The 19,696-nt window shown below is 34.0% G+C and overlaps 1 protein-coding gene across 1 annotated transcript; it reads right to left on the minus strand.

The window, feature by feature from the left end:
- Window positions 1-8,025: 8,025 nt before the first annotated feature.
- On the minus strand, window positions 8,026-11,086 carry LOC147502852 (protein FAR1-RELATED SEQUENCE 9-like). Its single transcript, XM_086604629.1, is given in 7 exon segments — window positions 8,026-8,088; window positions 8,392-8,465; window positions 8,556-8,811; window positions 8,895-8,968; window positions 9,093-10,428; window positions 10,430-10,629; window positions 10,750-11,086. Coding segments are annotated over 7 exon segments (2,340 nt in total).
- Window positions 11,087-19,696: the final 8,610 nt, after the last annotated feature.

The raw sequence follows: 19,696 nt of genomic DNA on the forward strand, positions 1-19,696 counted from the left end.
CAATCCAGTTGCATTTGATTTTTGATTTTCTGTATGTTTATTATTTTTTGAGTTAAGTTTAATGTATTTGCATCTAGTTTCCGATTTTCCATTAATTATTATTTGAGATTTGTTTGATGTATTTGCATATCATTTCCGATTTTTCGTTAAATTTTTTAAAGATTTGCATCCAATTTCTAATTTCCCGTTATTTATTATATGTCGTTAGTTTAATGCAATTTGCATAAAATTTCCGATTTCCCATTAATTACTCTTTGAGCTCAGTTATGTATTTGAATCTAGTTTCCGATTTTCTTATAATTATCCAATGTGGTGTGTAATACCAACTTCTACTGATCCATCTGTAGTGTCCTTGCAAACATGACATAAAAAGTAAATTATGCTTAATTTACTATGTGGGATCATCGAAGATTATCCAGTTTTCGATTTTCGATTTTCTATTAATTATTTTTTAAATTAGGCATGACTCATCATGTGAAATCTTCAAAGATTATCTACAAAATGGGTGTTGTTATATTAATTATTCTGATAAATATTTGCAAATATGCGAAACTATTATATATTAATATTATATTGATCACTCAACCAAATTTCTGATAACGTGAAAATCTCACTCTCTATTTAAAAAAAAACTCGCTTTTGATAAAACCCTTTCAACTTCATTTTGTTGTTTAATAATAGAAGTTTGATTGAAGTTTTGTAAGATTGCCTAATAAAGCGAAGTTCATATATATTAAAGCTACTTGAATACGGAAAGAGATAAGATAAACACCATTTTAAATGCAAAACTATATTAATTGAGACATTCCCACAACATATAACCCAACTATGTTTTGAGGTTAGTTCAATGCATTTGCATTCAGTTTTTTATTTTCCGTTATTTATATTTTGAGGTTAGTTCAATTCAGTTGCATCCAATTTTCAATTCCCGTTATTTATTTTTTGAGATCAGTTCAATGCAGTTGCATTCAGTTTATGAGTTCTTGTTAATTATTCTTTTTGGTTAGTTCAGTACATTTGCATCCAATTTCTAATTTCCTGTTAATTGTTCTTCGAGGTCAGTTCAATGCATTTGCATCCAATTTATGATTTTCCGTTAATTATTTTGTGAGATTAGTTTAATGCATTTGCATCTAGTTTCCGATTTCTCGTTTATTATTTGATAAAGTTGCATTTGCATCTAGTTTTCGATTTTCTATTAATTATTGTTTGAGGTTAGTTCAATGGATTTGCAACCAATTTCGATTTCCTGTTAATTATTTATTGAGGTTTTGCATCCAGTTTATTTTTTGAGACTAGTTCAGTGCAATTGCATCCGATTTTCGATTTCCCATTAATTATTTTTTAAGATTAGTTCAACGCATTTGTATTATGTTTCAAATTTATAATTAATTTTTCTTTGAGGTTAGTTTAATGCAGTTGCATTCAATTTCCGATTTTTCGTTAATTTAATCTTTGAGGGGGTTAGCTCAATGCATTTGCTTCCAGTTTTCAATTTTCCGACAATTATTTTTTTATGTTAGTTTGATGTATTTGCATCCAAGTTTTGATTTTCCGTTAATTATTCTTTGAGGTTAATTTAATGCAATTATATCCATATTCTGATTTTCTATTAATTACTTTTTAAGATTAGTTTAATGCTTGTATTTGCATCTAGTTTCCGATTTCCCGTTAAATATTATTTGAGCCCGATACATTTGCATCCAGTTTTCGGTTCCCCATTATTTGTTTTTTTATGTTAGTTTCATTCAGTATTATACATATTTTAAAATATTTGTCATTATTGCTTTGCCATAATTATTATTTTTTTATTATTTATTATATATTTTGTGATGTTATTTTTTATATAATTATTTTTAAATTATGTTTTGAGGCCGTGTTAAGGATATATTCGAAATAAGTCGATGCTTTATTATAGACACTAAAATTGTATGATTTGTAATAGAGAATTAGTTTCTACAAATCACCTATTTTTTAGCAATTTTTTTTTTTTGATCAAATATATAAGAATTGAAACACTAAAATTGTTTGATTCGTAATAGAAAATTACCTTCTACAAATCACCTATTTTTTAGTAATTTTTTTTTATTTGATTAAATATATAAGAATTGAAAATACATTCAAACTCTTCAAAGAGGTTCCATATACATGGGATTGTAAGTTATTGGAAAATACTATCTTTCATATTAGAGTGTCATATAGGATAGAAAAAAATATAACTCTCATATTAGAGTGCCACATAGGAGAGAGAAAATCATCTGCTTTAGTATATAGATAGTAGATATATCAGAAGTATTTGTATCGCGGCCGAATCGGTTTTGTGTCGTGTTAACGTCTCTTGGAAAGTATACATTATTTTAATGACGAGGATTTTACCATAAAAGAAAATAACAAGATCGAGGAATTTATTGGTGATAAATGATTTTTGATGAACCAAGTTTTTGTCCTAATTGGAATGAGAAATATAAGCATGTGATGCATAGAAATGGCTAGAAATTTGGATTAGAAGAAAATATTGAAATACTTTGTTGGATAGAAAACTAAATATACTACTACATCTTACATGTTCACATATTTGTACTATCAGTTTGGACACTCGATAAAAACTATATATTGAATTATTGTCTTGTTGATTGCCATCAGATTCGTACATTGCTCCAATATTCTCCAACAAGCTGGACATTTCATAATTCGGGTATCAAAAAAGCAAGCTAGATAACAATCTGTGTAAAGAACAATTTAGTGAAATACTTGTCTTGCAAAGATTAGGATATGATTTTGTACCTTTCCTAATATTCTTTGTTTCTATACAAAGAGTAGTATCTATACTTGCCTTCCATAAAATTATTTGTATCTGCAAACAAATATTTTACATTCTCTGTCTTCAGTGAATTATTGGTAATTACATTTGTTTCATTGAGAAGTAATAGTGGATATCTGCGCTACTTTGTGCGAATTATTGAGGAACAATTTGGTTTGTTATTGTTTTGTTTCTTTTTGCTACATGATAACCAAAGACGTAAAAAGGAAATGAACACAAAAACAATTGCACCACATGAGAGCAGTATCATTGTGTATGATACATAATGTGTCATTTTTTTTTGGGTAAAGATAGTCTTATACATAATGTGTCATGATAACCATATGGTACCCATATTTCAGTGTAGAGAGTTGAAATACACCAGTAAAGGTGTTTAACAAAAACATAAAATAGTGATGCCTGGAAGAAACAAAGAATTAAGAACAAGAAACGTGAGATGGCCTCACTTTGATGATCTGTGCCGTGGACCCTAAGTTGAGACAGTGGAGTTAGTAGAGTCGTATAGTTTATGTTTTATTCGTTTATTTTCTGCCATTTTTTTTTTTTTTTTTGTTAAGAATAAACCTTTATTATACCAAACGTAATTTACATAACCCTAATACATCATAAAGGACTTGCATATTTACAACCATTGGGGGATCATGCCACCACACCGACGAGAACGGCGGAAGGAAAGAAAGATCTCGAAAGCAGGTCCGATGAAAAATGTACATCGTGACCGACCTGCCGGACAAAAGTTGTTTACTTGGAAAAAAAAAAGCGTGATGAGAAGTTTACTTGATGCATCTGCAGCACCATTTGCTTCCCGATAAACCCAACTGAAGTGCACTTCATGGAATTTGCAGAGCACTAACTTAATCTGAATAGTAATTCGAGCTAGTGACCAGTGCACCTTTTTTTTTGGTAACTCGTTAATTTCCTGCCTGTCATTTTTATTTCCACCCCTTTTGAGATCTGTGGCACATTTTAAAAGAACTTCCTGAACATCATATCGATCTTAAGAGTTCGACTATAATCTTTTTAATCCACTGAATTATATAATTTTAAGGATGGCATTGATCGTTTTCTAAGTTGTGCGAAGACCACACAATATAGAAGGTATCGTCACAAACAATTGCACGCTTGATTTTGAAAGATATGTATGAACTATGAAGAACATTTTTAATTATAATTAATAATATATCTATTAGTACCGTTGAATTAATCCTCCTTAGCCTTTCACTCTGTCGATCATTTCGAAATTCATCTATTGAATGGCTACAAGTTAACATTCCTCAAAATTATATGACGGGATCTGATTACACTACGTACCTGACTACCACACAGCTAAAACTCTTTATCATTTCGTCATTCTTGTATTTCATATTGTTATTGTGATCACAAAGTTGGTATAGTCTAAATTTTCATCCTCTACTTTAGGTAAAATGTTTTTCTCATTAGTGTTGCTTTTATGGAGCAGATCTCATGGCTCCTAACGCAGCAGATGCACTTGAAGAGTCCATATTTTTCCTCACCAGATTCGGAAAAATCACGTATACAGTTCGAGCAAAAATGTGATGATACTAGAGGTTTTTCCTCACCATATTTTTCTTCTGGGTGATGATACCAAAGGTTTTACCAACTAAGTTAGAAGACACTTACAAAAAATGTGTAGGCAAACTTATTTTTAAAGAGATCAGTAACTCAATAGTATGTAGGGGGTTCGAACCCCAGATCTCTAGCATCATCACCCAAAAATTTTATCAACTAAACTAGAAAGCAGTTACTTAAATAACCAATTTAAACACCACGAAAATGAAAAAACTCCTCTGTTGCCGCTTGCTGCGCGCATTGGGGATAATCCGGCGCCATGTTTCAGAGTATGTGGTGTGCATATTGACTTGTAGTCTTGTACAGTGTATTATGGACTAAACTCAGTGCTACTCGGTTATTTTGTTTCGTTTCGATGAAAATGGACTGAACTGTTGAACCGTATAAAATCACATATTCACATGCATGATTTTCTTTGGAGCCGATGGTACGGATATTGTCTCTTAAGGCACTTTGCAGATATTCCATTGCGAGTTTCCCGGGTACTGCTGATGTAGGTTGTCGTGGCCTGTGGCCACTATCAAAATATTTTCTCATTTGCTTTTGCATGGTCTTAAGAAGTGATGGTGGGTCGTCCCCATTTGTAAACAAACTGCTCATGTGCTTTTGTCAATCAGTAATGGTGCAAAATCGGTCCACTAGATTTCTTGTATTGGTTTAAAACTTTAAACTATTCCGTCTATTCATCATGCATTCTCGCTTAAAAATTGGGGTGTCGGTCCGTAGACGAAGAGCCAAGTTGCCCACTAAAAAGATTTGTTCTTTCTTTTTGGTACTTGGGTTGATCATATGCATGGGTCCAAAATGTCCAATTAAACTTAGGCAAAGATTCTTCTTCTCCAAACCTTTTGATTCTCTAGTTTTTTAATCTATGGGCAAGCATTCTTCTTGAAGCGAGACCCTTGCTGAGTTGTTGTAAAAGAGAGGTATTGGACACTTGGCTTAACATTCTTAAAATTTAAAGAAGCCCATCGATGAATGGATCAACGCCCAACCCAACTCCGAATGCATGAGGATGAATAAAGCAGGAGGGCAAGGGAAAACAAGTGGTCAAGTGCACCAGTTCTCTAGCCTACCAAGTTACGTGAGCTCAAAGAAAAACCTCTTGGAACAGCCTCAAGTATACTCGCATTGCATTATTGCAATAAGCCAATAACAATGGTAATCCTTCATCACCAATTCCACCATATGTCCATTATCCAAACATTTCCCTAAACCATAATGAAAGGGATATCAAATCATCAATTGTAGAAATCGTTCGGTTCTGTAATTGTGAACCTTCAATAATAGAGACGATGGTCCCACGGGCCACAGCACGAACACAAGGACCACGACCAGCCTTCCATGATACTGTGTGGCTCCAGTGCAAGCATATTATAGCGTGAAAGCGACCACGAAGCTTAATATTGGCATTGTTTGGTCGGTTTCTAGCATAATTTCTTCACATGCTCCCGCTTCATTCTCGGATTTGGCCAGTTGGATTCCATGCCGCCATGCCCCTAAGTCTTTACGCAACTGTGGCCATAAAAAAAACAAGGAATACTTATATGCATGAAACAAATTTTGCACTTTTAGGTCAGACGGCGATACCTAAAAAACCGAGATTTTAAAAGAGTTCAAGATACATAGTGGATTATACAATAATCAATCTTGGTATATATTGCAAAAGAAAATTAAAGATGATAGCCTCATGCAAGTGGCTTCCACGTATCTAATTTGCCCAAAAACATAGGGACCCACAATTGTTACATAAAAGTCACCGAAAAAAAAATACAGTAAACGTGGAGCCCACTGTAACAATTAAAAAACTTGCGCCTGTCTACATGTATTCATCAATTCATGCATTCACTTCGTCAAAATACGACACTATTTACAGAACTACCACCATGACAGACAGACATTTTACTGTTCCTCGGACCCAATATTTTTTTAAGTAGTAAGATAAATATTAAAATATATATATAAACTAGAAAACGAGTTTGGTTGTTGGTTGTCGTATCAAGATGTAGCACTTTAGATTGAGAACGAATTTGTAGACAGGCATCAAATTTCTGTCCACATGACCCCATCACCTAATTGGACCACGTCTCCTATTTCACTAACTGGACTAAACAAATTTGGCACGTCAGTTTTTTTTTTTCATTTTTTCATTTTCTCTTTTTTATAACAAAACAAAATAAAAAGAAAACTAAATAGCTAAAAATAAAGCACGAGTTCTTTGGTCTTTCTTCTCTCCTCTTCACCCCTCTCTATGTTTTGTGTACTCCATCTTATCCTCTAGTTTTTCGAGGTTTAATGCAAGACTATTCTCTGGCTTCAATTTCAGATGGGTTTAAATAGTGAACAATGATATAATGATATACATGAAGATGAACTATTTTATGGCTTCAATTTCAGATGGGTTTAAATAGTGAACAATGATATAATGATATACAGGAAGATGGTGTGGATGGTGGAAGAGAATAGGCAAGTTCAAATCAATGGTGCAAATTGCTTTAATTTCATACGGTCGGATGGGCTACAATTCAGATTTGTTTTGAAAGCAATTAGGGGAAAGAAATCTATGAATTTGTGTATTCGACACAATTCCTCACAACTGTTTGACAAAATATTTCACTAACATTTTCTTGCATGTCTTTTAAACCTCTACTATCTCAAAGTTCTCTGGTCAACATGAACAACAATTTGATTGCTTTCAAGAAGAATGTAGTAGTAATGATATGGAAATGCGCGTGTATGTAATCGAGTGTCATTTTATTTTTATGAGATGAATCTTTGTGTTCAGTGTCCCTGTATTGTGTTTCAGTTACAAAGCTTTTATTTGTGTTCAGTGTCCCTGTATTGTGTTTCAGTTACAAGGCTTTCATTTGTGTTAAGTGTCCCTGTATTGTGTTTTAGTTATAAGGCTTTCATTTGTATTGTAACTCTTGTAACATAACAACGACAATGTTTTGGATTCAATCGCGTTGCGTTGTAAATCTACCGATTCGTGAATTTTGAATTTCCAAACTATCTTTCCAAATTTACTTATGATGAGCCATGTCAGCTGGTCTCCCAGTGCAAGAAAGGCTTTCTTAAGAATAGCTTGCAGTTAGTTTCTCCAACAAGAAACGTACTAGCAAGACATACTATCTAAGTAGCAGAAACACAAACACAAACATACATATATATATATATATATATATATATATATATATATATATATATATATATATATATATATATATATATATACAATAAGAATTCTAAACTTCCTGAGCAAATATATTGGCTCAATATATTGATATGAAAATAGTTTTTTACAACAAGAATTCTAAGAGGTCTTCCCACTTAAAACAATTAAATACTTGTTCATAGTTTTCCAAGTTTGTAGCATGCCGCAACTTGATCTGCACCTCCAAGCATTCAACAATTGCATCATGTGTAGTCAAATGTGCACTTGAGCTTCTCTAAACATGAATGCAGGTGCAATAGGCAATTTACAAAAAGAAATGGATTCACTTCAATTCACAAAAGGGCATCCAGTTAAATCTACCAAAAACATACCACTAAACAAAAATACTAACAAAAATTTACAAAATATTTGTCCACCATCCCAAACTGTATTATTTTGATCAATACGGAAAATCTAATCTTCGCACAGGTGCTCGATACTCTTGGATATTTGTAATAGATGCCTACAAAAAGTTCAAGCTTAGTAAGTGCCAATACATGTAATAAGATTATACTTCTAATAAATTAGAAAATCAGAAACATTTAGAGATTGCATATGGGAAGTACTTAAAAAATAACCTGACTAGGTTGGTTTGAGGCTAAGGTTTATTCCTGTATATGTGACATGGTTGTATTATATTCTCTAGTACCACCAACAAAATTAGACATGTTCCCCTATATGATAAAATAACATGCAACTTAGATTGTTTGATGTCGAAGCACATGTAAGTGTAAAAAAATATAATTTCTATGAAATGAAGTATGACCTCCATGGGCTGATTCAAGGTTAACGACCCTCCTTGTGCAATCTGCATGGCCTCATTTTTTTCTCCTTTGCCATCTGTGAAAACAAACCGCATTGTAAATTTATTTGTGAACAAACTCAACTAAGATGCACATAAATTCGTGAAAACTAAGAACATGCATTTACCTATTTCTTTTGAACTGCCTTTCTTCTTTTGTGGTATTTTCTCCAAACAACCCTTTATTCGACCTCCTCCTTTAGGTTGGCCTGGACCTCTTCTTGTTGGTGGGTTTTTAATTTGTCCATCTTCCATGGCATTTGGCATTGAATTGTTATGATGTCCTTCCTGACTAGATTTGTTTGAGGCTAATGTATTTCCCTGTATGTGTGATGTGGTCGTATTTTCTTTTCTAGTACCATCAACAAAATTAGACATGTCCCCCTATATAATAAAATAACATACACTTAGATATTAGAGTACATGGAAACATAAGAGTATCGAACTTGGGTGAAGTGAACTATGACCTTGGTGGGATGATTCAAGATTGATGACCCTCCTTGAGGATTCTGCATAGCCACATTTTCTTCTCCTTTGTCATCTACAACAACAAACCACGTTATAAATTTATTTCCAAACAAAGTAAACAAAGATGCAAATAAGTTAAACAAAACTCAGAGTATACATTTACCCATTTCTTTCGAATCGCCTTTTTTTTTTCCGACCTCCTTGAGGGACACCTTTTCTTTTATTTGAGCTTGTTCTAGTTTCTTCCTCGCAGTTCTCAATTGCATCCACCTCAGCCTCTATTTGTAACATCTTTGATTTCATAATCATATGCAAAGTTTTGGATTTCGCACCTTTAGCAACAAGTCTTTGTGAAATATGTGAAAGCTCACTGTAACGAGCAGTGGATTCTGGATCAATGTCACATGGAATTGCTTCTCCATAGTAGTCATAGACAACCTCATCTGTTACATTCTTAGTCCATCTCTTCAAATAGTATTGAGATGGTAAACTTGAAAAATCTAAGTCACGAAAGAGTTTTAAAGCATGACAGCAAAGAACCCCATGAAACTCAAACTTTCTACAAGTACATTGCACTAACTTATTGGTTACATTAAAAGTAACTGTACGACTCCTTTTCCTTCCCATTTCTGCAACTACATAAGTATGAATGGTATCATCTTCCTTCTCCAATGTCAAACGAAGATCAAGAGTTTTTTTGTACTCATCTTGAAAAAAATGAAACATAGTTCTTGTATAAACCTTTGATGCTTCAAATTCTACCAACCACTTGGACCACAAGTTCGGTATGGTTTGTTGTGTCTTATTATCAGCCTCCTTTCCTCTTTGACGTAGACTGGCCATTGCTTTGTTGTATTGGTCCACAAACTCTCGAAGAATGGTACTACTTGTAAAATATTTCTTCAAAAACCTATTAATGCTTTCACTCCTTTGCGTTGTAGTTATACCCGCACAAAAAAAATCACGAGCATGCACTTGTGCCCACTTGTGGCGCAATTTATACAATGCAATCAACCAGTCATTCCTTTCCAAACCATAATCCTTAAGCAACAGTTTCCAACTCTCTTCAAATTCTTCCTCTGTCTCTGGATTGTATATGCAGTCCTTGAACCGTTGTGGAAAACATGGAAATTCACCAATTAGTTTTCCCAAATGCTTTGCTCCATTATTTAAGATATGCCACAAGCATAATCCATGGCGTGCTTCTGGAAATACTACATTGATGGCTTTTGCAATAGCCTGGGACTGATCAGTAAATATAGTATTTGGTTGCTTTCCTCCCATAACTTCTAAAAACGTTCTAAACATCCAAATAACAACATCACTTGTTTCACCTTCTAACAAGCCACACCCAAATATTACAGTTTGCCCATGGTTGTTAACGCTAACTATCGGTGCACAAACCAAATTATAGTTATTTGTTCGAAAAGTTGTATCAAAGCAAATCACGTCACCAAACAACCCATAATCTCGTCTGGAAAATGCATCACAAAAGAAGACACAACGAAGCTCACATTCTTTGTTAGTCAAAAAAAGAGTAAAAGAAATGTTTGTTTTCTTGTTTCTTTTGCTTGAAAAAATCAATAAGACAAACTGCATCACCCTTTTTTCGTATCTCTTCACGCACCCTTTGCAGTAAATTGTTACAATCAGATTTGATGAAGTTCAAGTTCTCAGCTCCCCCAGCTTCTGAACAAAAGTAATAATAGATATCTGATGGTTTGAGTCCAGAATCTTGCAATTTTTTTTTTCATAATTCCAACTTGAGAATCTTTGACACCTCTGTGAGACCTAAGCAAATAGAAATTTGATGGCGGGACAAGGCCATGAGTGTGTTCCACTATGAGCTTGGACAACACATATTTTCCTTTTTGTTAAGCGTAGTCTGAAATTTGGCCATACAACCGAATCGTCTCTCTTCTCTCTTTTTTGTAGGAGTCTTGACCTTTGTGTACGTGCCTTCACAAAAACAACAAAGAGTCTGAAGCACTATTTTAGTATGATCTCCACGATGTTTGTTTGTCCTTTTTATATTAATGCTAAACCCAACCAATCTTGCATATTCATTATAGGAGTCATACGCCTCTTTTACACTGTCAAAGAGCATTCCCAATTTTGGAATCAACTCCTCGTGGACAACTTCTTCTGAACCAACTGAATTATGTTCAGTAGCAAATTCTCTTTCATCCATCTAATACGAACATTAAATATAAATTGAAAAAACAATAAATAACTTTCTTAAAATGAACTAGTGAGACATAAGTACGAAAAAAAAAGGCTAGTGAGACATTTTGTCAAACAAATTTGGGGCTGTGGAACAACTCTACAAATCCAAATATTTCAACCCCGTAAATCAATGCTTCAAAACAAATTTGAAACTAGAAAATATTACAAAGATAAGGGATACGAGGATTTGCTGGAAAATATTATTGTTACCAAAGAAAGAGGTGGTCATTTGTTCTTCGCCTGCTCATCTTTTGGAGGAGCAGCTAGCAAGCTATAGAGAAAATGAAAGACAAAGACTATTTACTTCTTGTGATTCGTGCTTTATTTTTACTTATTTAGTTTTATTTTATTTTATTTAGTTTTTGTTTTGTTATAAGAACAAATGAAAAAAGAGAAGAAAAAATGAAAAAATGAAAAAACGAGAAAACTGATGTGTTAAGTTTGTTTAGTCCAGTTGGTGAAATAAGAGACGTGGTCCAATTAGGTGATGGTGTCCTATGGACAGAAATTTGATGTATGTCCACAAATTCGTTCTCCTTTAGATTTGTCAACATATCTTGTTAACTTGTATCTTTACTAAATTGCTAGTTCCATAATCGAAAATGGTGGAATAGTCCTCTGCTCCTACTTTAGTCGAGCATAACTTGGGAAGGGGTCATCGTTCTCGCTCTTAAACTGCACTCTAGTGATTTGAGAAACAAAACTCCATAATACCGCGACCTATGATTTCTTTAAATTTTTAAACAATATATCGGTCGAAAAAATGGGCATAATAGCATCTTTTGATTTCCCGATATATATAATAAAATATATATCATTATATCAAACCGATTTTTGATTTTTTAATATTATCTTTTATTTCACATATCGATTATCCGTTCATCTTTTTTTGCCCTCAAATATCCAAATATCGAAAAATTAACAATTTACAAAATTTCCTAACTATTTTCTAAACATTGTGGGCATAAAGCATCTAACAAAAATCAAAAAGTTTTTAAACTTGTTCAAATGTAATTAACAATTTACAAAATTTGACTATTCTAAATATTGTCATAAATAATAACCGTTCATTTTCAAATGTAATTTTTACAAAATTTGACTATATTTGGCATTTTCAGTTTTTGAAATTTTTGATTTTGATTTTGTGACAATATTTAGAATGGTTATGAGATTATATCTACAAAAAATTAGCTTAATCCAAAACTAATAAATGTCCTAACAATTTTGAGTTTGTTTACATGTCAAGATAAAATATGTCCCTAAAACCCTTCCCATCCTAAAATATTAAGAGGATACGGATGTTCTTACTTTTTGGTTCTTGTGCTTGGTTAAAGTTAGAAGCCAGAACCATTTGGCAAGGATTGTACACGAACCATTTGGCAAGGATTGTACACGTATGGATCACCCACTTCTCTCTCTTTCAAGCTTAAAACAATGTATCTCTACCACTTCTTTCTCTTTCAAGCTTAATGGATCACCTACAGGCTTTCTTAAGCCAAAAAGGGGTATCATACAAGGAGACCCCCTATCACCTTTTCTGATCATAATCTGCATGGAAGTTCTCTTGTGACTACTCACCAATGCCGAAAAGGAAAAGCGTTTCCACGGAGTAAAAATCAGTAGAAGTGATACCCCCCATAACTCACCTACTCTTTGCCGATGACAATTTTATATTCAGCAGAACAAATATAGCTGAAAGCCTGAAACACACATCCTAAAAGATATTCTCAAAACATTTAAAAATGTATCGGGACAAGAGATCAATTTTTAGAAGTCAGGTATCTTCTTCAGCCATAATACTTATCATCGACATCAACGTATTGTCAAAAGAATCCTCAGGATTAGGAAGACCATTACCCATGCCAAATATTTGGGAGCTCCTCTAGTTCTGAGAAGGAAAAACAAAATTAATTTTGAAGAAGTTTTAGAGAAAGTTACCCAAAGAATGGAAGGGTGGAGAACAAAACTTCTTTCTCAAGTTGGAAAGCTTACGCTCATAAAAGTCGTAACCTTGGCAATTCCCTCCTACATCATGTCGATTTTCTCCTTGCCAGTTTCAATCCAAAACAATTTGGATTCCGTAAACTTGAACTTCTTTTGGGGACAAACAAACAACAACACAAATAAGGTGCATTACACTTCTTGGAACAAGATTTGTCAGCCAAAGTCGTGCGGTGGATTAGGAGTTCTACTTGCTTCACCTCACAACACTGATCTACAAGCAAAATTACTTTGGTGAATAATCAAAGAGCCTGAAAACCATGGGCCTCTAGTCTCTTGAAGGAATATGCACGTGGATAGTCAATGGTTAGAGCTACATGCCCAAAAGGGGCCTCAAAGATATGGAAAGGTATTATCAAAGCAATGGATGATATCCTCCCCCAACTTTGCTGGCATATCGGAACAAGAAAAAACATTGACATATGGCTGGATCCTTGGATACCAACCTTACCAAGTAGAAAACCAATAAGGCCTCCGCCATGCGCAAACCCGTACCAGCGAGTGGAATACCTCATTGACAATGGAACTCGAACATGGAAAATAGTTGCTCTCCACAACATCTTTCTCCCAGATATTGTGACAGAAATCATGAAAATACCGCTTACTCACAACGAGTATGTTGACTCCATAAGATGGATGGAGGGAAAAGACGGTGAACTAATAGTGAAGTATGTGTAAAAGTATATAAGCAAAAGCACAGAAGACAACAACAACCACAATCCAAATTTTTAGAATCACTCGTGGAACCTGGACACAACAGAAAGAGTAAATCTCTTTTTCTAGAAAGCCATTTGCAACAACCTTCCCACAAGGGAAAATCTATGGAATAGAAATATAATCCCTTCTAGAATTTGTCCGCGTTGCAATAACCAGGTGGAATCTACTACTCATGCACTCTTCAATGCAATTTACTCATACATATATATCTGGTATGCTTCTAAGGGCATTCCCAATGCAAGTAAGTGTTTTTCGCCTCCACGTAGGTTCAATTTTCCCTCTTTGCTACCGTTTTGGTGAAAAACAAGGTGAGGGTGCCTAATGCAGAGGTGACTTTGAATCTTGGACGGGATGTTTGATTCCGTCTGAATGTAAAAATAAAAAAAATGCGCCGGACGGAATGAAACATCTAGTCCGAAATAAAAAAAAAAAACTGAAAAAACATGCGAGACGGAATGAAACATTCTGTCCAAAAAATCGGAAAAATTAAAAAAAAAACACGAGACGGAATAAAAATATTCCGTCCGAAGCTCACAACTTAGTGAAAATCCCAGTAGCAAGTGGTACCCTTATTGTGATTTAGTTACAAGTCACCGACTTTGTCACCCTTGCATTAGGCAAGGGTTTTTTGGTATTCAAAGGTAAAAACTCTCAATTTCCCCTCATAGTGACTTGCATTGGGAATGCTCTAACATTTTCATTAGGACATACCACTGGAATCAAGATGCTACCATTACCTCTATTATCACCACCATTATCGCTAGAATACAAAATAAAACTGAGATAAGAGACACTTTAAGTATTCTTGCTTCTAACATGTTCTCAATATGGACCAGGCCAGTAGAAATGATCTAATTTTTAACAACAAAGACACAGATGTAGTTAATATAATCCGTAGAGATTTAACCTTCATACTAACAAAAAAAAAACCCTGTGCTAAAAGTAATTACATAGATAGTTAGCCTGAGATAGAAAATGACTGTCACTACCTCACTACAGATGTCTCTGATTGGAATAGTAATACTAACCAGGCAAGCCTCGGTTTTTCTATATGGAATGACTTGGATATTGTATTGGTGCAGGACATGACAGAACCAGTGCCGCTGACCCATAAGAGGCAGAAGCACGAGCCATCCGAGGAGGAGTAGACTTGTGTCGACATTTGTAGTTCCGATGTGCCACCATTTTGATGGACTGCAAACACCTAGATAAAGTCCTCGAGCAAAAAGGTACTAATTTATCTTGGGGAGCTAGATAAGTTGCATATGATATTTACTATAGTATCTCTTTGTTTAATCATTGTAATTTCTTTTACATTTGCAGAGACTCGAACATTATTGCTCATGTACTCGCGGCTAGGGTACAACAATCCCCTCCGCATTTTACTTTAAACCCTGCTACGGCAAAGTCACTGATTAATTTATATAAGGATTGTACATGTAAACTATTGCTTCTCGAATATCCTGGTAGTGAGTGTTTTTGGATTTTTCTTGGGCTTAAAGTCTTAAACTAGCCCATGTAAACTCGCATTATGAATTATTAATGTAACACCATGAAAGATATGAGTATATGAAATACTCACATCAGTTTAACTTTCCCTTTTATATGAAAAAAATAGGATTTTTTTTTGGTTTTTAATTCAAAACCTATTTGATTTACCCTATTATAATACTTATATAAAATATATTATATTCAACATATATTGGCGCTCTAAAATACGGAGCTTCCCAACTTAGGCGCTCTCCTGATCCCGATCCCGCTTCCGCTCTCGCTCCTGCTGCCGCACTACGACTGGTGGCTAAGGCTCCAACATATCTTATCTCTTGGAGTATTAATGCCTTGACTGTTCTTGTCAAGCCACTGCAACGTCGTTGTTGTGCATCTAGTGGGGCACTTTCCTATGGAGGTGCTAATCTGATTGACATATGTTCTAATAATGAGATTTCTTCTTGGTGATGAGTTCATCTTCGGGTCTTTTTCATCAGAGTTGGAGGATTGTGTTTCACATATGGAAAAGTTTGTTGTTGCATCAAAAGTGAATTGAAGAAATAGGCTTGCTGGTTGATGGTGGATTTCAGTGGTTATGCAATTCAAGATTACATGATTGCTATATTGGTTTTGTTTTTAATTGCTTTAATATTCCATGTGTATCTTGGTCTTAATGGTTATGCAATTCAAGATTACATGATTGCTATATTGGTTTATTTGTTTTTAATTGCTTTAATATTCCATGTGTATCTTGGTCTTAATATTTGTTTGTACAACCATAATATTCTCTGTCAATAAAAAACAAATGTTTATCGAAAAAAAAATAAAAATAAAAATAGGTCCGTGCATACACAACGGCTTTTTTGAAAATTTGTTCAATAATCATAACTATGCATATAGAAATTTTCTAACAAATTGTGATTCCCATTTTAGTCGCTAAAGCATTTTAATTTCCTAACAAATTATTCTAATTAAGTTTAAAAAGCCCGTTTTTTAATTGGGTGAGGGATCCCATTTTAACAGTTGATTTAATTTAGAAGTGTGATTCCCGTTTTAATCAGATATGCAATTTTTTCATTTTTTCAATAGGGGAGGAATTTTCATTTCAATAAGAGAAGGACTTCCCTTTTAATACGAGAAAAAAATGTCAATTTCAATAAGAGAGGAATTTCTATTTTAATTAGAAGTGCTAGAATTTCTTTTTCTAATATGGGAGAAATTCCCGTTTTAACACGAGATGACGTGGAATTTTAATATAACTCAAAAATCCCGTTTTAATTTCTCAACAAATTGTTTTTAAAAGCCTGTTTTTTAATTGGGAGAGGGTCTCGTTTAATAGTTGATTTAATTTAGATGATTCTCGTTTTAATAAGATAACAATTCCCGTTTTAATTAGATATGCTAGATTTTAATGGAGCTCAAAAAATACCCTTTGTAGGAGCTTTAATATTAAAATACTATAAAATAGACCCGTGCATACGCATCGACTTTTTTAAAAATTTGCTCAATAATCATAATACATATAGAAAATTTCTAACAAATCATGATTCCTGGTCGCTAACCCGTTTTAATTTCATAATAAATTGTTTTAATTATGTCTTAAAAACTCGTTTTAATTTCTCAACAAATTGTTTTTAATTAAGTTTGTAAAAACCCGATTTTTAATTAGGGGAAGGATCCCGTTTTAATTTTGAAGTGTGATTCCCGTTTTTAATAGGAGAAGAATTTTCATTTTAATTAGAAGTGTTACATTTTTTTTTAATAAGGGAGGAATTCCCATTATAATAGGAGAATGATTCACGTTTTAACTAGAAGTGCGGGAATTTATATTTTTAATAAGAGAGGAATTTCCGTTTTTGTGAATATAATGTGATATCTCTAGGCGTGGTCCGAGGAGGGGTATGATGGAAAAGTGTCTAGCCCTGGTATGGGTGACAGTTGCACCATGCATGGTGTGATTCCACTTTGCTTAGGCGGCTGTCCAAAGATCTTAACACGCTCTGAGTAATTGTCTAATTGATCATCTAAACCCTAACACCGAGGCTTTTTTCGATTGTTTGGATATTGGATTCCGTATGAACTCCACAGGTAAGCGTGCTCGAGCGGGAGTAGTCCAAAGATGGGTGACCTCCTAGGAAACTGTTGATAAGTGCTCAAAAAGTGCAATGTAACCCTCGATTATGCCTCTTGTTTAGCCATCTTAGTAGACTAATAGTGTTTGTAAGTTATGTTTTATGATCCTATAGGTGAAAAAGAAAGTTTTGTGGAATATTAGAGAAAAATGGGTAAAACGGAGCAATTCGAGTCGCATGGGAAGCCCGTGGACAATCATGGAGAAGGCCAAGGAATTGAAGCTATTAAAGATGCAACTTGGACCTATTTTAAAGCCTATTTTGAAGCTCAAAACAAAAGAATTCGTTGCTTGGACCAAAAGCCACAAAAGAGGATAGAATGATAGAGCAAAAGAGGTAAAATAGACTTCCGTGTCTGGGACGCATGGATTGTGCATCCAGACGCATAAAACAGCACTGTAGCCACTTACTTCTTAGTTTTGGAGATGAAGTTAGACTCTGAAAGAAGTTGATTTGTATTAGGAAACAAATGGCGGTTTGGAATGCTTTTAGAACTCATTGTCACCCCTATAAATAGAGGACCTAAGTGCCTCATGTAATTTGCCAATTCACTTATACTATTGTCTCCAGAACTTGAGGCAGAGAGAGATTAATAATAAAAGATTCGGTTTTAACTAGTCGAGTCTTAATAAATTAGTCTTTCTAGTCTTATGTTCTTCGACTCTTCTTCTTCTCGTTCTTCATGTTCTTCCTTCTTTATGGAAGGCTAATCTTCTCCTTCAAGGGAGGAGATGAAGCCGATGCTTAAGGTTTAATGATTCTTCTGGTTTATGATGTTCTTCAATCAGGTTAGTTATGTATGTTTTTAGTTATTAGTTTCATTGCCCACACTAGGAGATGGAAGTATAAAATAGGGTTTATGTTTTGCAATATTAATATCATGTTAGTGTTCTTTACTTTTCTTCTAGTAGTATAGTTCTTTAGAGTTAGGGAAGTATTCTTTGTGTTGCCTTAGAAATGGTAGCTCAAGGAGTGGTTGCTTAGGGGAAGTATTCTTTGTGTTTGCCTTAAGTGACGATTCATTGAATGGCCGCCCTATTAGAAAGTACTCCTTGATGTTGCTCTCGATAATACATTGAATGGCTGCCCGAGCTTACATAGAAGGAAAGAAAATATTAATAGCATAAACATAAGAACAACCTTAAGTAGAGTTAATTGTTAACGATGTTTCGTCTAATAGGGTATCGACTCGCTCGATTGCCTAATTGTAGTCTACTTGTAAGAACAACCATGAAGCAGAAGGTCATAAATAAAAAGTATTGGTGGATTCTAATCTCTTGAATTCCCTCTCTTATAAATTCTCAATAGTTTAGTTAATTTAGTTTAGTTTAATATTAGAATCTAAAATCTCTAAAATCATAGTTTTTAATCCCTCAAACCCTCTTTCCAGTCCTGTCCTTCACATAACATACACTTAAATGTGGAAACGATGTCATACTCATCATTTACTTATTGAGGGATAATTAGGTTTTGATACGATTTATTTTGTTCAATGACCATCATCTATCTACATCATCCATCTACAATATTTATCTACATCATCCATATACCATCTACACACACAAAAAGAAGCAAGGTCAACTGCGCTGTTGTCCGGAGTCCGAAAACCCCACACTGTCAGATGTCCGTAGTGGCTAAGTGGGAACAATATCAGCGTGACCTCCTAGGAAATTGCATTGCTGTTCGGAGTCCAAAAATCTCACACTGTCAGATGTCCGCAGTGGCTAAATGGAGACAATATCGGCGTGTTATGATGGGGCAATCGTTACATGTAATTTTAAGAGAGCTAGAAAAATATTCATTGTAGAAGCTTTAATAGTAAGATATAGATATAGATAGATAAGTTTATATAACACAATGTTTTTAAGAAAATTTTCAGATATTTTGATCAAATTTTAAGTTTTCAAAAAGAAAATTTTCAAAAAAGATTATTTTGATCAAATTTTAAGTTATACAATCACTCTTTCTAGCAAAGAATAGGGCATGGTCGGGCGGGTCATGTATATATTTTATTTTTTTTTACCCTCATTTATATTACAAAAATAATCTGATAATTTTTAAATGTTGGAATAATCTACAACTCAAAGGAACCAAAAAGTAATAACCTTCCAAAATTTTAAAATGACCCATTGAAAGTTTTCTTTATACTCAAACCTCACTAAAATTACATTTAACATTGACATACATGTAATAATAATTATATTATCATTTTAAAAGAAGAAGGGAGGGGGGGATTG

Source organism: Coptis chinensis, chromosome 4, assembly GCF_015680905.1.
Source record: "Coptis chinensis isolate HL-2020 chromosome 4, ASM1568090v1, whole genome shotgun sequence".
NCBI lineage: Eukaryota > Viridiplantae > Streptophyta > Magnoliopsida > Ranunculales > Ranunculaceae > Coptis > Coptis chinensis.